Source organism: Coregonus lavaretus, assembly GCF_964263955.1.
Source record: "Coregonus lavaretus genome assembly, contig: HAP1_SCAFFOLD_271, whole genome shotgun sequence".
NCBI lineage: Eukaryota > Metazoa > Chordata > Actinopteri > Salmoniformes > Salmonidae > Coregonus > Coregonus lavaretus.
In genome coordinates this window covers 453,031-472,628 of record NW_028157817.1, presented here as the reverse complement: position 1 = coordinate 472,628, position 19,598 = coordinate 453,031, and the positions used below count along the sequence as shown (strand labels likewise).

General features: G+C 42.8%; 1 protein-coding gene across 4 annotated transcripts in view; it reads left to right on the top strand.

Annotated features, from left to right (window-relative positions):
* The window catches only part of LOC311124887 (pantothenate kinase 1-like), a 28,403-nt gene that overhangs the window by 3,387 nt on the left and 5,418 nt on the right, over positions 1-19,598 (top strand). For 2 of the 4 annotated variants that reach the window (XM_084198981.1, XM_084198983.1), the window contains exons 2-7: positions 4,310-4,662; positions 5,541-5,794; positions 12,108-12,284; positions 14,552-14,608; positions 15,628-15,751; positions 19,380-19,505. In XM_084198981.1, coding sequence (XP_084055107.1) covers positions 4,310-4,662; positions 5,541-5,794; positions 12,108-12,284; positions 14,552-14,608; positions 15,628-15,751; positions 19,380-19,505 — 1,091 coding nt within the window. The remainder of the gene's footprint in view (positions 1-4,309; positions 4,663-5,540; positions 5,795-12,107; positions 12,285-14,551; positions 14,609-15,627; positions 15,752-19,379; positions 19,506-19,598) is intronic. The other 2 variants (XM_084198982.1, XM_084198984.1) reach the window with 1 other exon arrangement.

The following is a 19,598-nucleotide window of genomic DNA, read 5'->3' as shown; positions in this document are numbered from 1 at the left end:
TCATTGACTATCTGCTGTGCTATTGGGAGGCGGGGACGACCAATGGGGTGCTCGGGGGGGGCGTTCATGCAGGAACCAATGGGATGCTTGATGATCACATGCAGGAACTCCCCGAATTGCGGGCTGCAGTTGCACCCTGTTGGGTTGGTCAGGCGTGTACGTCTAGCAAAGGTTAAGTCTCATCAAGGGGAACATTAGGATTTTAGCTAATTAGCAACTTTGCAACTACTTACTACTTTTGATCTACTTTGCAACTACTTAGCATGTTAGCTAACCCTTCCCCTAACCATAACACTTTAGCCTAGCTAACCTTAACCCCTAGCCTAGCTAATGTTAGCCACCTAGCTAACATCAAATTGGAATTCGTAACATATCATACATTTTGCGAATTCGTAACATGGTAATACATATGAAATGTAGCATATTTGACTAATCTGAGTGTCGAGGATTCACCTTTACTATGTTACGTCTACCCCTGAGTCCAGGTTGGTCGCATGTCCCCCTCTGTTTTTAGAGATTTCCAGTGGAAGCATCCATCCACACCAGCAGTTAATGTCTTGGTCTTTTCGAGTGTATTACGGTATCAATATTCAGATACGTTTTTGGAAAGAGCCTGATTGTTCACAGCAAAGCCCATATGTTGGTTAATCATTAATCAGTTGTTTCAAATCTCAATGGTGATCTTTGGTGCCGTTTGATGGGTCTGACCCTGAGATTTTTTCATATGCTGATGTTGCAATGTATACTTCAAGTTCACTGAAGCCATTTTAAACCATCAACTATATGATTTAAACCACTAACTATGTCTAATGCCATGCAGTATGTAGGCACATAAAAGGCAAACGGGGTGGCAGGTAGCCTAGTGGTTAAGAGCGTTGGGCCAGTACACAGCCCATCTGAAATTAGCCAGCCCAACTACCTCATCCCTATATTGTTATTTATTTTGCTCATTTGTACCCCAGTATCTCTATTTGCACATAATCTCTTGCACATCTAGCATTCCAGTGTTAATACTAATTGTAATTATTTTGCACTATAGCCTATTTATTGCCTTACCTCCATAACTTGCTACATTTGCACACACTGTATATATATATGTATTTCTGTTGTATTTTTGACTTTGTTTTGTTTTACCCCATATGTAACTCTGTGTTGTTGTTTTTATAGCACTGCTTTGCTTTATCTTGGCCAGGTCGCAGTTGTAAATGAGAACTTGTTCTCAACTGGTTTACCTGGTTAAATAAAGGTGAAATAAAAAAAAAACTTGTTGATGTGCCCGTGAGCAAGGCACTTAACCCTAATTGCTCCTGTAAGTCGCTCTCGATAAGAGTGTCTGCTAAATGACTAAAATGTCAAACGTAAATACAAACTGAGGCTATAGATGAACATATCAGTAACACACAATGTACCTAAATGGTGTGATCAATATCAGCGTAATTATAGAGATTTCAAATGAGCCCTAATTGATCTGAAGTGGTGTAGCGTATTACACAAGATGCACATTCAGCTTGGCAATGCCCTCAACATTCTTGCTGAGCTCTCATTTGGATAACCTCAAGTCTTAACATTTACCATTGATTATTATAGCTACAGGTTATCTACCCAGGGATATTGCATGAAGTACTGCATCAGTTGGTTAAAGAAAACACTCTTCCTATTTGCCTACATCTAAGCTGGTAATGAATTGATCAATACTGTACTTAAATATGCTCTGACTTTTTAGTATCAATGAATCATAACATCACACCAGGTTATTTGGCAGCCACTGCAGAAAATTCCAAAATTAGACGCGTTTAGAAAAACGTTGGCTAAAACCACGGTGTAGGCTAACCAATATAAAGCCTTTCAATGGAGCATCTGGGAGTAGTGTGAAGTTGACCCTGATCAGTTTAGCATTTTCCACACTAATGGTTAAGGTTAGGATTGGGTTTGGGGAAGCTGATCCTAGCTCAGTACCTAGGGGAACCTTCACCCAGGAGTGTGAGGAGGAACGGTCGGTTTTGAAAGTGTCGTTGTCTTTGTTTGCACGGAACGTCTCTCATAAAGAGATCCCAGATTAGAGATCTGTCAATTTTCTACCACTAGTTACAGTTCACAGATGACTGACACGTTTTGTGGACACTGACACTGGTTTCACTGGTATGTGTAGGTCCATTTTATTTATACTTTTTTTTGTTGTTCACCTTTATTCACCAGGAAAAGCCCATTGAGACACACTGTTTTGCAAGGGAGACCTGTCCAAGAAGGCATCAGCAATCAATACAACATTACACAATACAAGCAACACAACAATACTATCCAATGAAGGGTGGGTTCTGGTCTCTTGGTTTATAATGGAAATCAAGAGGAGGGGTGGAGTATGGTAGACTACACAAGGGTTGGGCTCCATTCCATTTCAATTCCAGTCAATTCAGAAAGTAAACCAAATTCCAATTCTAAATGTTCCTCATTGAAAAGCATTGAAGAGAATTGGAATTTCAATGTACTTCCTGAATGTAAATGGAATTGAGCCCAACCTTGGTCTACACCGTATGTCCCATCACTAATCCTGTAGCATTGATAGAGTAAAGAGAAAGTTAGGGAACAGAACATTTTCAAAACCCACCTGAACGCCAACAGATATTACGATTTATAGCGACATGTCATACAGGATGTGAACGAGCATCACATACCAGAACTAGAAGACATTCTGAATGAAGAACACCTACAGATGGATATGAATGTAGATAAAAATCTTATCTCTTCTGTGATTTTCCATCTCCACCATACAGCCTCTCTATTCACACTTCCTCTCTCTACTGACACTCACTCACTCACTCACTCACTCACTCACTCACTCACTCACTCACTCACTCACTCACTCACACAAAGCACCTACAGCAGGGCAGGGCAGGAGTCTCACTGGTGGGGTGACTTTCATGTGCTCCCTGATAAAGAATGATTCTACTACCCCCAACTGCCCCTAACCCTGCTCCCTGAAAAAGAATGATTCCACTACTCGGGAGGCTGGTTTGCCTCTCATCTAGTAATCCTTCAACCTAAGGAAAGCTTGTAGCAGTCTCATTCCATCAGTTGTTAGGGTTAGGGTTAGGGTTAGGGTTAGGGTTAGGGTTATGGTTATGGTTAGGGTTAGGGTTAGGGTTAGGGTTAGGGTTAGGTCCCTCAAGCTAAGGAATGCTTGTAGCAGTAGACCCTGGTCTCATTCCATCAGTGGTTAGGGTTAGGGTTATGGTTAGGGTTAGGGTTATGGTTAGGGTTAGGGTTAGGGTTAGGGTTAGGGTTAGGTCCCTCAAGCTAAGGAATGCTTGTAGCAGTAGACCTTGGTCTCACTATCAGTTGAGGGTCCACTTCCCGGTATGTTTTCATGGAATCCTATCAGATATGGTATAACCAGTTTTGGCAGAATGTTATATAATCACTTTATAGAGGTCTTGCACACTAATTGAACTCTGGGAGTCATAATCTCAACGCAGACTTTGCCTCTTGTCAAGTAGTGACTCTCCTAAACCTAGATATGACATTTGACCAGAAAAGAGGCTTCTTTAGAACAGAATAACTTGTCTACCAGCAAAGAGGCTGCTTTAGCAAGCAAGCAAGTTTATTTATATAGCACAATTCATACATCGAAGCAATTTAATGTGCTTTACAAAGATGTTTATCAAAAATTATGAAAACATCATAATAATAAAAATACAATAAAAAAACAAAACATATAAAGATTAAAAATAAAAATAAAAAAATAAGATAAAAACATAGGAAGCTCTAAGGCTAAACAGTGTGGTTCAGTTTAAGTGCTCAGTCGTAGGCACGTGAAAAGAGAAGTGTTTTTAACCTGGATTTAGAACAGAATAACTGGTCTACCAGCAAAGAGGCCTCATTCTATGATGCATCTCAATGAATGTTCATCCCTGAAATATAAGTGCGACTGTAATGCCCCCGCCCACACCCCAAAAAACCCCAACAACAAACACCACCACTCTAGGAAAAATAAAAAATATTCATCTCGAAAGCAGGTTTCCATGTCAACTTGAGCTGTGTTGTAGCTGTGAATTTAGCCTACAGTGTTTATTTTTTAATTTTTACTCCACCTATCTGCCTGGTCTGCATGCGTAAGCAAACATATGTACAAATAACCTACTTAAAATGGCACCACCAGCCATTGAAATATCTCAAATGAGATAATAATAATAATAATAATATGCCATTTAGCAGACGCTTTTATCCAAAGCGACTTACAGCTGAAACAACCGGGAAACGATGTGGTAATAACATCTTCAATGCTTATGTATCTCTCGCTTTGCCTTGACAGCCTTCCCCTGGTTCGGGATGGACATCGGCGGTACTCTGGTGAAGCTGGTCTACTTCGAGCCCAAGGACATCACGGCGGAGGAGGAGCAGGAAGAGGTGGAGAGCCTGAAGAGCATCCGTCGCTACCTGACCTCCAACACGGCGTACGGGAAGACGGGCGTGCGAGACGTTCACCTGGAGCTGAAGAACCTGACCGTGTGCGGCCGGACGGGCAACCTGCACTTCATCCGCTTCCCCACGCAGGCCATGCACCGCTTCATCCAGATGGGCCGGGACAAGAACTTCTCCAGCCTCCACACCACGCTCTGCGCCACTGGCGGCGGGGCCTACAAGTTTGAGAATGACTTCAGAACGGTGAGTGATCGGGAGAGTCTCCTTTGGGCAAAAGACCGTCCTCGACTCCTCTGTCCTCTCTCCTCCTTGATCCGGAAACCGATAAGTGGTCAAGAAGAGCGTCAATACGTTAGTTTTTTGAAACACTGGGCTCTGGACCTTTTTGAACCCTGTGCTCTACTGTACTGGTGTTGAAACGTGGTGTGTTGTCATAAAGTTCATTGTGGTGCCGGCTGGCTGTGCTTCTCTGCTTTGTTATATAACCAGTCATTCATCATCATTAACCCTGACTGCTGTTTGCTTTATACACATGCTCTGATCTTACTCTGCATGATTTGATTTGCCTCACACCACATCTCCTTTCTGTCTGTCTGTCTGTCTGTCTGTCTGTCTGTCTGTCTGTCTGTCTGTCTGTCTGTCTGTCTGTCTGTCTGTCTGTCTGTCTGTCTGTCTGTCTGTCTGTCTGTCTGTCTGTCTGTCTGTCTGTCTGTCTGTCTGTCTGTCTGTCTGTCTGTCTGTGTCTCTCTCTCTTTCTCTCTCCCTCTCTCTCTCTCTCTCTCTCTCTCTGTCTCTGTCTCTGTCTCTGTCTCTGTCTCTGTCTCTCTCTCTCTCTCTCTCTCTCTCTCTCTCTCTCTCTCTCTCTCTCTCTCTCTCTCTCTCTCTCTCTCTCTGTCTCTGTGTCTCTCTCTCTCTCTGTGTCTCTCTCTCTCTCTCTCTCTCTCTCTCTCTCTCTCTCTCTCTCTGTCTCTGTCTCTGTCTCTGTCTCTGTGTCTCTCTCTCTCTCTGTGTCTCTCTCTCTCTCTCTCTCTCTCTCTCTCTCTCTCTCTCTCTCTCTCTCTCTCTCTCTCTCTCGTTCTTTCTTTCTTTCTACCAAATTCCCACCTCCGCCCCCTCTCCAGATGGCTGATTTAGAGCTGTTGAAGCTGGATGAGCTTGACTGTCTGATTCGTGGCCTGCTCTACGTGGACTCAGTGAGCTTCAACGGTCACCCTCAGTGTTACTACTTGGAGAACCCGTCAGACACCCAGAACAGTGTGAAGACCCCGTGCAGTCTGGCCGACCCGTTCCCTATGCTGCTGGTCAACATTGGATCTGGGGTTAGCATCCTGGCTGTGTACTCCAAAGATGACTACAAACGGGTCACCGGTACCAGGTAAAGCACAGGACAAAACGGACAGGGATTCTCTTTTATATTTTTAAAAGCCTTGAAGGTCTGCATTTATGGTAGTGTTTAAAATCTGAAATGTTTAGGCTATTAAGGACAGTGCTGTTCACCAGTGCCAATTCAAATCCATTTTATTTATCAGCGGTGAACTGGGTTTTCCCAGGTGAATGACCCAAATAAATACTTTTATAACATGGTGGGTGTCATTGTACAGAAAGGAACTGTAATCTTCAAAAAAGACACTGGTACATTTTTCATAATAAGAAGAGAGAATCATCATACGTTGTCATGTCAACATAGATTACAGAGAAAAGCAATAATGTACAATTGCTGTGCGTCATTCATAGTAGCTGTTTTTTGTAGTTGAATTGTGACTCACAATGGATAATAGTTAGACTGCTTTTATTGTTATTAGCAAGCCAGGTTTGAACAACGTCTACGTCAGAATACAAAGCGCTGCATGTGCAGCATGCACCCTAGACAGTAGGGACTGTCTGCCTGCTCGTTGCTCAAGGACAGTCTATATTTACGGCAGTTCAACCTTGGAACGTCTCAAAATAGAAAACGGCACCGGGGTGAAAGAGCTCATGCTGGTATTTACAGTGCCTACAGAAAATATTCATACCCCTTGACTTATTCCACAGTTTGTTGTGTTACAGCCTCACCCATCTACACACAAAATACCCCATAATGACAGTGAAAACAAGTTGTTCGATTTGCAAATCTATTGAAAATGAAATACAGAAATCATTAATTTACATAAGTATTCACACCTCTGAGTCAATACTTTGTAGAAGCACCTTTGGCGGCGATTACGGCTTTGAATTGTCTTGGGTATGTCTGTATCAGCTTTGCACATCTGGATTTGGGGATTTTCTTCCATTCTTCCTTGCAGATTTTCTCAAGCTCTGTTAAGTTAGATGGGGAGCGTCAGTGAACAGCAATCTTCAAGTCTTTCCACAGATATTCAATGGGACTCAAGTCTAGGCTTTGGCTGGGCCACTCAAGGACTTTCACATTCTTGTTCTGAAGCCATTCCATCGTTGCTTTGGCTGTATGCTTGGGGTCATTGTCCTGTTGGAACGTAAATCTTTGCCCCCAGTCTCAGGTCGTTTGCACTCTGAAGCAGGTTCTTATCAAGGATTTACCTGTATTTGGCTCCATTCATTGTTCCCTCTATCCTTACCAGTCTCCCAGTTCCTGCCGCTGAAAAGCATCCCCATAGCATGATGCTGCCACCACCATGCTTCATGGTAGGGATGGTGTTTCGACAGGTGATGAGCTGTGCCTGGTTTTCTCCAGGCTTTGCAAATAGGCCAAATAGTTTAATTTTTGTCTCATCAGACCACATAATATTTTGCCTTATGATTTTAGAGTCTTTTAAACTCCAGGCGTGCTGTCGTGTGGCTTCCGTCTGGCCACACTCTCATAAAGCCCAGATTGGTGAAGTGCTGTAGAGACTGTTGTCCTTCTGGCAGGTTCTCCCATCTCAGCCAAGGAACTCTGTAGTTCTGTCAGAGTGATCATTAGGTTCTTGGTTACGTCCCTGACCAAGGTCCTCCTTGCCTGGTTGCTTAATTTGCCCGGTTGCTCAATTTGCCCAGATGGCCAGCTCTAGGCAGAGTCTGGGTAGGTCCATATTTTTTCAATTTCCCAGTGATGGAGACCACTGTGCTCTTGGAAACTTTCACCACTCTAGAAATTGTTTTATACCCATCCCCTGATACACAGTACTAGTCAAAAGTTTGGACATACCTACTCATTCAAGGGTTTTTCTTTATTTTTACTATTTTCTACATTGTAGAATAATAGTGAAGACGTCAAAACTATGAAATAACACATATGGAATCATGTAGTAACCAAAAAAGTGTTAAACAAATCAAAGTATATTTGAGATTCTTTAAATAGCCACCCTTTGCCTTGATGACAGCTTTGCACACTCTAGGCATTCTCTTAACCAGCTTCATGAGGAATGCTTTTCCAACAGTCTTGAAGGGGTTCCCACATATGCTGAGCACTTGTTGGCTGCATTTCCTTCACTCTGCAGTCCAAATCATCCCAAACCATCTCAATTGGGTTGAGGTCGGGTGATTGTGGAGGCCAGGTCATCTGATGCAGCACTCCATCACTCTCCTTTGTCAAATAGCCCTTACACAGCCTGGAGGTGTGTTTTGGGTCATTTTCCTGTTGAAAAACAAATGATAGTCCCACTAAGCGCAAACCAGATGGGATGGCGTATCGCTGTAGAATGCTGTGTTGGTTGTGTCCCTTAAATTCTAAATAAATCACTGACAGTGTCAACAGCAAAGCACCCCCACACCATCACACCTCCTCCTCCATGCTTCACGGTGGGAACCACACATGCAGAGATCATCCGTTCACCTACTGTGCGTCTCACAAAGACACAGCGGTTGGAACCAAAAGTCTCATATTTGGACTCATCAGACCAAAGGACAGATTTCCACCAGTCTAATGTCCATTGCTCGTGTTTATTTTTATTTTTATTTTTTAAAAGTAATTTAGCAGACGCTCTTATCCAGAGCGACTTACAGGAGCAATTAGGGTTAAGTGCCTTGCTTAAGGGCGCATCGACAGATTTTTCACCTAGTCGGCTCGGGGATTAGAACCAGAGACCTTTTGGTTACTGGCACAACGCTCTTACCCACTAAGCTACCTGCCGTGTTTCTTGGCCCAAGCAAGTCTCTTCTTCTTATTGGTGTCCTTTAGTAGTGGTTTCTTTGCAGCAATTCGTCAATGAAGGCCTGATTCATGCAGTCTCCTCTGAACAGTTGATGTTGAGATGTCTGTTACTTGAACTCTGTGAATCATTTATTTGAGCTGCAATCTGAGGTGCAGTTAACTCTAACTTATTCTCTCATTCTTCCTTTCCTGTGGCAGTCCTCATGAGAGCCAGTTTCATCATAGCGCTTGATGGTTTTTGCGACTGCACTTGAAGAAACTTTAAAGTCTTGACATTTTCCGGATTGACTGACCTTCATGTCTTAAAGTAATGATGGACTGTCATTTCTCTTTGCTTATTTGAGCTGTTCTTGCCATAATATATATTCTGGATACCACCCCTACCTTGTCACAACACAACTGATTGGCTCAAACACATTAAGAAGGAAATACATTCCACAAATTAACTTTTAAGAAGGTACACCTGTTAATTGAAATGCATTCCAGGTGATTACCTCATGAAGCTGGTTGAGAGAATGCCAAGAGTGTGCAAAGCTGTCATCAAGGCAAAGGGTGGCTACTTTGAAGAATCTAAAAATATATTTTGATTTGTTTAACACTTTATTGGTTACTACATGATTCCATATGTGTTATTTCATAGTTTTGATGTCTTCGCTATTATTCTACAATGTAGAAAATAGTAAAAATAAAGAAAAACCCTTGAATGAGTAGGTGTGTCCTAAATTCTGACTGGTACTGTATGCCTGATCACAATTCTATCTCGGAGATCTATGAACAGTTCCTTAACTTCCTGGTATAGTCTCTGCTCTGACGTGCACTGTGGGACCTTATATAGACAAGTGCGTTTCTTTCTAAATCACGTCCAAACAATTGAATTGCCCACAGGTGGACTCCAATCAAGTTGTAGTGACATCTCAAGGATGATCAAAGGAAATTGGATGCGCCTGAACTCAATTTTGGAGTGTCATAGCAAAGGGGTGTGAATGCTTATGTAAATGAGATATTTCAGTATTTCATTTTCAATACATTTGCAAAAATCTCTAAAAACATGTTTTCACTTTGTCATTATGGGGTATTGTGTGTAGCTGGGTGAGGAATATGAATACTTTCTGAAGCACTGTATGTCATTTTTAAGCTTTCAGTTATAGTGCCTTCAGAAAGTATTCAGACCCCATGACTTATTCTACATTTTGTTGATACAGCCTGAATTCAAAATTGATTAAATATATTTGTTTTATCTCACCCATCTACACACAATAACCCATAATGACAAAGTGAAAGCATGTTTTTAGAAATGTTAGCACATTTTTTGAAAATGAAATACTGAAATATCTCATTTACATAATATTCACACCCCTTTGTAGAATAACCTTTTGGTAGCGATTACAGCTGTGAGTCTTTCTGGGTAAGTCTCTAACAGCTTTCCACACCTGGATTGTGCAACATTTGCCCATTATTATTTTCAAAATTCTTCAAGCTCTTTCAAATTGGTTGTTGATCATTGCTAGACAGACATTTTCAGGTCTTGCCATAGATTGAAGTAGTCAAAACTGTAACTCGGCCACTCAGGACCATTCACCTTCTTCTTGTAGATTTGGCCTTGTGTTTTAGGATATTGTCCTGCTGGAAGGTGAATTCACCACCCAGTGTCTGGTGGAAAGCAGACTGAACAAGGTTTTCCTCTAGGATTTTGTCTGTGCTTAGCTCCATTCCATTTATTTTTTATCCTGAAAAACTCCCCAGTCCTTAACGATTACAAGCATACCCATAACATGATGCAGCCACCACTTTGCTTGAAAATATGGAGAGTGGTACTCGGTAATGTGTTGTATTGGATTTGCCCCCGAACATAACACTTTGTATTTAGGACAAAAAGTTTGTTGCTTTGACACATTTTTTTGCAGTATTACTTTAGTGCCTTGTTGTAAATAGGACGCATTCTTTGGAATATTTGTATTCTGTACAGGCTTCCTTCTTTTCACTCTGTCAATTAGGTTAGGATTGTGGAGTTACTACAATGTTGTTGATCCATCTTCAGTTTTCTATCACAGCCATTAAACTCTGACTGTTTTAAAGTCACCATTGGCCTCATGGTGAAATCCCTGAGCGGTTTCTTTCCTCTCCGGCAACTGAATTAAGAAGGACGCCTGTATCTTTGTAGTGACTGGGTGTATTGATACACCATCCAAAGTGTAATTAATAACTTCACCGTGCTCAAAGGGATATTCAGTGTCTACTTGTTTTTTATTTTACCCATCCACCAATAGGTGCCCTTCTTTGCGAGGTGTTGGAAAACCTCCCTGGTCTTTGTGGTTGAATCTGTGTTTGAAATTCACTGCTCGACTGAGGGACCTTACAGATAATTGTGGGGTACAGAGATGAGGTAGTCATTCAAAAATCTTGTTAAAACTATTATTGCACACAGAGTTCATGCAACTTATTATGTGACTTGTTAAGCAAATCTTTACTCCTGAACTTATTTAGGCTTTCCATAACAAAGGGGTTGAATAATTATTGACTCAAGACATTTCAGCTTTTCATTTTTAGTTAATTCCACTTTGACATTATGGGGTATTTTGTGTAGGCCAGTGACACAAAATCTCAATTTAATCAATTTTAAATTCAGGCTGTAACACAACAAAATGTGGAAAAACTTCAGGGGTGTGAATAATTTCTGAAGGCACTGTAACTCTTTCAAAGAAGGATAACTTGGCTGTGGTTTAGTCAAGGTTAGATTAGTAAAAGTGTTTGGGTAACCAAGGAGAGACCACCCAGGTCATTGTGACAGTTCCTAATGTCTTGTGACAGTTCCTGTTGGCTTGTGACAGTTCCTGTGGGCTTGTGACAGTTCCTGAGGGCTTGTGACAGTTCCTGAGGCCTTGTGACAGTTCCTGTTGCCTTGTGACAGTTCCTGTGGACTTGTGACAGTTCCTGTGGGCCTTGTGACAGTTCCTGTGGGCCTTGTGACAGTTCCTGTGGGCCTTGTGACAGTTCCTGATGGCTTGTGACAGTTCCCGTGGGCCTTGTGACAGTTCCCGTGGGCCTTGTGACAGTTCCTGTGGGCTTGTGACAGTTCCTGTGGGCTTGTGACAGTTCCTGTGGGCTTGTGACAGTTCCTGTGGACTTGGGGTCATCTTACAGTTCCTATGGGACCTGTTCTGCCTACCCTCACTAACTCTCCCTGTCTCAGGCTGAGAAGAGACTCATTTTTAGGCCTCTGCTGTAAGTTAATTCAGGACCTCTTTCAATGACCCTTCCTCAGCATAAGGGACGAGACCGTAACTTTAAGCACGCATGGGTGTAACTACAAAATGTCACACATTTCCCATTGATGTCAATGCATGATTTACAGTCTTGGTGGGGGTACGCTCCTGGGCCTGATCCCTTCTCTGTGTCCTCCCCTCAATTTGGAGTGTCATAGAAAAGGGGTGTGAATACTTATGTGTAAATGCGATATTTCAGTATTTCATTTTCAATACATTCGCAAAAAAATCTCTAAAAACATGTTTTCACTTCGTCATTATGGGGTATCGTGTGTAGCAGGGTGAGGAATATGAATTCTTTCTGAAGGCACTGTATGTCTCTGTTTTCCTCCCCTCAGTCTTGGTGGGGGAACGTTCCTGGGCCTGTGCTGCTTGCTGACGGGGTGTGAGACGTTTGAAGAGGCGCTGGATATGGCTAGCAGAGGGGACAGCAGCAATGTGGACAAGCTGGTGAAGGATATCTACGGAGGAGACTATGAGCGCTTCAGTCTCCAAGGATCTGCTGTGGCCTCCAGGTGAGCGAGGGACCACTCAGTACCGGAACATTATACTGGCTCTACCATGATAATATATACCATTATATCTACCATTAATATATACGCTGAGTAAACATTAAGAACACCTGCTTTTTCCATGACATAGACTGACCAGGTAAATCCAGGTGAAAGCTATGATCCCTTATTGATGTCACTTGTTAAATCCACTTTAATCAGTGTAGATGACAGGGAGGAGGCAGGTCAAAGAAGGATTTTAAGCCTTGAGACAACTGAGACATGGATTGTGTATGTGTGCCATTCAGAGGGTGAATGGGCAAGACAAAACATTTAAGTGCCTTTGAACGGGGTATGGTAGTAGGTGCCAGGCGCACCGGTTTGTGTCAAGAACTGTAACGCTGCTGGGATTTTCCCGCTCAACAGTTTCCTGTGTATCAAGAATGGTCCACCACCCAAAGGACATCCAGCCAACTTGACACAACTGTGGGAAGCATTGGAGTCAACATGGGCCAGCATCCTTGTGGAACACTTTCGACACCTTGTAGAGTCCATGCCCCGACGAATTGAGGCTGTTTACTTAGGGCAAAAGGGGGTGCAACTCAATATTAGGAAGGTGTTCCTAATGTTTTTTACACTTAAGTGTATGATGAGTTATATCTACCACTTAATTTACACTTATTGGCAAGTTTATTAGGTACATCCATCTAGTACTGGGTTGGACCCTCCTGTAGCCATGGAAGGCTGCACCTGGTCAGCAACAATGTTCATATACACTGTGGCGTTCAGCCGTTGCTCAATTGGTATCAAGGGACCTAACGTGTGCCAGGAGAACATTCCCCACACCATTACACCACTGCCACCAGCCTGTACCGTTGACACCGGGCAGGATGGGGCCATGGACTCATGTTGCGTATGCTAAACCCTGACTCTGCCATCAGCATGATGCAACAGGAACCGGGATTCGTCAGACCAGGCAATGTTTTTCCACTCAATTGTCCAGTGTTGGTGATCGCGTGCCCACTAAAGCCGGCGTCTTCTTGTTTTTAGCTGATAGGAGTGGAACCCGGTGTGGTCGTCTGCTGCAGTAGCCCATCCGTGACAAGGACCGACGAGTTGTGCGTTCCGAGATGCCGTTTTGCACACCACTGTTGTACTGCGCCGTTATTTGCCTGTTTGTGGCCCGCCTGTTAGCTTGCACGATTCTTCTCATCAACGAGCTGTTTTCGGCCCACAGGACTGCCACTGACTGGATGTTTTTTGTTTGTCGCACCATTCTCGGTAAACCCTAGACACGTCGTGCGTGGAAAGCCCAGGATGCCGGCCGTTTCTGAGATACTGGAACCGGCACGCGACTATCATACCACGCTCGGTCGCTTAGGTCACTCGTTTTTGCCCATTCTAACGTTCAATCGAACAGTAACTGGATGCCTCGAAGCCTGTCTGCCTGCTTTATATAGCAAGCCACGTGACTCACTGTCTGTAGGAGCGAACCATTTTCATGAATGGGGTGGTGTATCTAATAAACTGGCCACTGAGTGCAGCCAGGCATCGAGGCATTCGGTTACGTTAGGTCCCTTGATACCAATTGAGCAACGTTTCTATGTCCTGAAGAATTCTGGCTGTTCTGGTGGCAAAGGGGGTCTGACCCAGTACTAGCCACTGAGTGGATGTACCATTTATATCTACCATGATAATATATGTACCATTATATCTACCATGATAATATATATACCATTATATCTACCATGATAATATATGTACCATTATATCTACTATTATATCTACCATGATAATATATATTTACCATTATATCTACTATTATATCTACTATGATAATATATGTACCATTATATCTACTATGATAATATATGTACCAGGGTTGGTCAATTCCATTTAAATTCCAGTCAATTCGGGTAGTACACTGAAATTCCAATTTGCTTCAATTAGGAAAATGTGGTATTGGAAATTGGTTTACTTTCTGAATTTTAAATGAGATTGATTTTGAATTGACCCCAACCCTGATATGTACCATTATATAATCATTATTAAGATCATTATGATGAACATTAGGCTATATCTACCATGATAAACCGGCCAGTCATGCCTTCTTATTCATTAAACTGAGTTAATTTACATAGTCATATGTTGAATTATGTAGGCTTTTATTCGTAAGAGATGGCACATGAAACACACTTTGTCATTTCAAGAGCTCCCTCTGAAAATATGCCATACTGGGATTGGTTTTAGAAATATATACTTATTTGGGTATTTAAATTCTTGTTTCTTAGAAATGCAGGGGTCTTTTCTAACGGAGCGCTGGCACCGAGGAGCTCAGAGGAAAAAAGGTGTTGCTAGTTGCTTCCGCAATAGTATAAATTCTGCAACTAATCCTGAATTAATTCTTAATTCTTGGTAATAATTCAGTATGTCTGTGTAATAATTCAGTCTCGGTGTAATTAATTACCAATGAAGTTCAAATAGTTACCCAGTATTAAGTGGGTTATTATGGTAGTTAATGAACTGTAAAAGCAGGTACACAGATATAAGGTGCAATGTACAGGTAACTGCCAAAATAATGAAAACGCTTGAGTAAACGAGGGACAGGCGTATTGAAAGCAGGTGCTTCCACACAGGTGTGGTTCCTGAGTAATACAATTGACATCCCATCATGCTTAGGGTCATGTGTAAAAAAAAACAAATTCGGGGCAGGCCATTATTTTGGCACCATGGTTATGTCCCTATAGGATGACAATGCGCCCATCCACAGGACACGAGTGGTCACTGACTGGTTTGATAGACATGAAAAATGATGTAAACCATATGCCATGGTCGTCTCAGTCACCAGATCTCAACCCAATTGAACACTTATAGGAGATTCTGGAGCGGTGCCACCCAATAGAGTTTGAGACATTTGTAGAATCTATGCCAAGGTGCATTGAAGATGTTCTGGCTCGTAGTGGCCCAACACCCTATTAAGAAACGTTATGTTCGTGTTTCCTTTATTTTGGCAGTTACCCGTAGGTGCAGTAACACAACAGTGTCCTTGTCCCAGAAGGCATCTTTATCACTGGCCTTATGATATGATGTTCAATTCCCTTACATTTCTAACAAAACAATCCCTTATTGGTACTAGGGTTTCAAAATTCATGGAACTTTCAATAAATTCCCTGTTTTTCCACAAATCCTGGTTGGAGGAATACGGGTTTGCTGCTTGTTCCCTCCTGATTCTGGGAGTCTTGTGCAACCCTAATTGGTATTGTTTAAATTTAAAGAAGCATTTGTCGATTCATGTAAGCACCTTTATAAGAAGCACCTTTTGATTCTCCTGTTGTGTTTCTGTTCTGGGGTGACCTTTAACCCACAGCTTTGGCCACATGATGAGCAAGGAGAAACGAGACTCCATCAGCAAAGAGGACCTGGCCCGGGCTACGCTAGTCACCATCACCAATAACATAGGTTCCATTGCACGCATGTGTGCCGTCAACGAGGTAACCACACACACATTCTCCATACAGTTTGCATTATTACACATTAACATGAATTCACTAATTTACACTATATATACAAAAGTATGTGGACACCCCTTCAAATTAGTGAATTCGGCTATTTCAGCCACACCCGTTGCTGACAGGTGTATAAAATTGAGCACACAGCCATGCAATCTCCATAGACAAACATTGGCAGTAGAATGACCTTAAAGAGCTCAGTGACTTTCAACCTGGCACTGTCATAGGATGCCACCTTTCCAACAAGTCAGTTCGTCGAATTTCTGCCCTGCTAGAGATGCCCTCGGTCAACTGTAAGTGCTGTTATTGTGAAGTGGAAACGTCTAGGAGCAACAACAGCTCAGCTGCGAAGTGGTAGGCCACACAAGCTCACAGAACGGGACCGCCGAGTGCTGAAGTGCGTAGCGTGTAAAATTAATCTGTCCTCGGTTGTAACACTCACTACCGAGTTCCAAACTGCCTCTGGAAGCAACGTCAGCACAAGAACTGTTCGTCAGGAGCTTCATGAAATGGGTTTCGATGGCCGAGCAGCCGCACACAAGCCTGAGATCACCATGCGCAATGCCAAGCATCGGCTAGAGTGGTGTAAAGCTCACCGCGATTGGACTCTGAAGCCGTGGAAACGCGTTATCTGGAGTGAAGAATCATGCTTCATCATCTGGTATTCCGATGGACAAATGTGATTTTGGCGGATGCCAGGAGAACGCTACCTGCCCGAATGCATAGTGTAAAGTTTGGTGGAGGAGGAATAATGGTCTGGGGCTGTTTTTCATGGTTCGGGCTAGGCCCCTTCGTTCCAGTGAAGGGAAATCTTAACGCTACAGCATACAATGACATTCTAGACGATTCTGTGCTTCCAACTTTGTGGCAACAGTTTGGGGAAGGGCTTTTCCTGTTTCAGCATGACAATGCCCCTGTGCACAAAGCGAGGTCCATACAGAAATGGTTTGTCGAGATCGGTGTGGAAGAATTTGACTGGCCTGCACAGAGCCCTGACCTCAACCCCATCGAACACCTTTGGGATGAATTGGAACACCGACTGCGAGCCAGGCCTAATCGCCCAACATCAATGCCCGACCTCACTGATGCTCTTGTGGCTGAATGGAAGCAAGTCCCTGCAGCAATGTTCCAACATCTAGTGGAAAGCCTTCCCAGAAGAGTGGAGGCTGTTATAGCAGCAAAGGGGGGACCAACTCCATATTAATGCCCATGATTTTGGAATGAGATGTTCCGACGTGCAGGTGTCCACATACTTTTTGATCATGTAGTGTATGTTTTCAGGAGAAGTAGTTGTCTGAAGGGCATATTTGCATTTCCACGTTAGTCATTTAGCAGACGCTCTTATCCAGACCGACTTTAAAGTTAGCGCATGAATCTTAAGGTAGCTAGGTGGGACAACCGCATATTAAAGTGATTTGGGTGGTTTTCTGTGTGCTTTCAGCTTCTTGACAGTGTTACCAGGGCTATCAAATGGCACACAGCTTCAGTGCCGCCGCCACCATCTGACCTTTAGACTTTGTCCTAAAGCATGAACCACAGAAAATAGAATACTTAATTGCCCGAACAACAATGGTTGATAGGAACTTGTTTTAGTGTCATAGTGATTGTACAGGACAGGACAAACAGTGCAAGGCAGTTCAGTTCAACAGGGACACAGCAGTACAGATACATACTGTACCTAGCGTTTCAAGGTCCAACTGATTTCTCATCTCTGGCGTTGTAAATTGAATCACATTGAGTACAGGGCCGGGGACGTACAGCAGACTCCTGTCTTTTAGCTTCGCATTGTGGTCGTAATTCATATTTTTCTTCCAATGTTGCTACAGTTTTATGTGTATGTACAGTGGGGGGAAAAAGTATTTAGTAAGCCACCAATTGTGCAAGTTCTCCCACTTAAAAAGATGAGAGAGGCCTGTAATTTTCATCATAGGTACACGTCAACTATGACAGACAAATTGAGAAAATAAAATCCAGAAAATCACATTGTAGGATTTTTAATGAATTTATTTGCAAATTATGGTGGAAAATAAGTATTTGGTCACCTACAAACAAGCAAGATTTCTGGCTCTCACAGACCTGTAACTTCTTCTTTAAGAGGCTCCTCTGTCCTCCACTCGTTACCTGTATTAATGGCACCTGTTTGAACTTGTTATCAGTATAAAAGACACCTGTCCACAACCTCAAACAGTCACACTCCAAACTCCACTATGGCCAAGACCAAAGAGCTGTCAAAGGACACCAGAAACAAAATTGTAGACCTGCACCAGACTGGGAAGACTGAATCTGCAATAGGTAAGCAGCTTGGTTTGAAGAAATCAACTGTGGGAGCAATTATTAGGAAATGGAAGACATACAAGACCACTGATAATCTCCCTCGATCTGGGGCTCCACGCAAGATCTCACCCCGTGGGGTCAAAATGATCACAAGAACGGTGAGCAAAAATCCCAGAACCACACGGGGGACCTAGTAAATGACCTGCAGAGAGCTGGGACCAAAGTAACAAAGCCTACCATCAGTAACACACTACGCTGCCAGGGACTCAAATCCTGCAGTGGCAGACGTGTCCCCCTGCTTAAGCCAGTACATGTCCAGGCCCGTCTGAAGTTTGCTAGAGTGCATTTTGATGATCCAGAAGAGGATTGGGAGAATGTCATAGGGTCAGATGAAACCAAAATATAACTTTTTGGTAAAAACTCAACTCGTCGTGTTTGGAGGACAAAGAATGCTGAGTTGCATCCAAAGAACACCAAGGGGCTGTTTTTCTGCAAAGGGACCAGGACGACTGATCCGTGTAAAGGAAAGAATGAATGGGGCCATGTATCGTGAGATTTTGAGTGAAAACCTCCTTCCATCAGCAAGGGCATTGAAGATGAAACGTGGCTGGGTCTTTCAGCATGACAATGATCCCAAACACACCGCCCGGGCAACGAAGGAGTGGCTTCGTAAGAAGCATTTCAAGGTCCTGGAGTGGCCTAGCCAGTCTCCAGATCTCAACCCCATAGAAAATCTTTGGAGGGAATTGAAAGTCTGTGTTGCCCAGCGACAGCCCCAAATCATCACTGTTCTAGAGGAGATCTGCATGGAGGAATGGGCCAAAATACCAGCAACAGTGTGTGAAAACCTTGTGAAGACTTACAGAAAACATTTGACCTGTGTCATTGCCAACAAAGGGTATATAACAAAGTATTGAGAAACTGTTGTTATTGACCAAATACTTATTTTCCACCATAATTTGCAAATAAATTCATAAAAAATCCTACAATGTGATTTTCTGGATTTTTTTTTCTAATTTTGTCTGTCATAGTTGACGTGTACCTATGATGAAAATTACAGGCCTCTCTCATCTTTTTAAGTGGGAGAACTTGCACAATTGGTGGCTGACTAAATACTTTTTTTCCCCCACTGTACTTGTGTTTTGTAATATAATTTCGTCAAAATAACTTGAATCATGTTAAAATGTTAACCGTTCCTGTTGTTATGATTCAGAACTGTTAATCTGTTGTGTTTCGCAAGACTCACTGCAGTATTGGTTTTGTAATGGTGTTCTTAGTGGGAAAACGAGTGAATTGGACACATGACATATATTTTACTACCTTTTTTCACTTTCAGAAAATCGAGAGAGTTGTGTTTGTTGGGAATTTCTTACGGATCAACACCATTTCAACTAAGCTGCTGGCCTACGCCATGGACTTCTGGTCAAAGGGGCAACTGAAGGCCTTGTTCTTAGAACACGAGGTAGAGCACTCGATTTTAGTTTGGATTTTAGATCCTGGCAGACTGAACGTAAACAAAGCCGTCAACCCCATAGCTCCCCAGATTCCATAATCA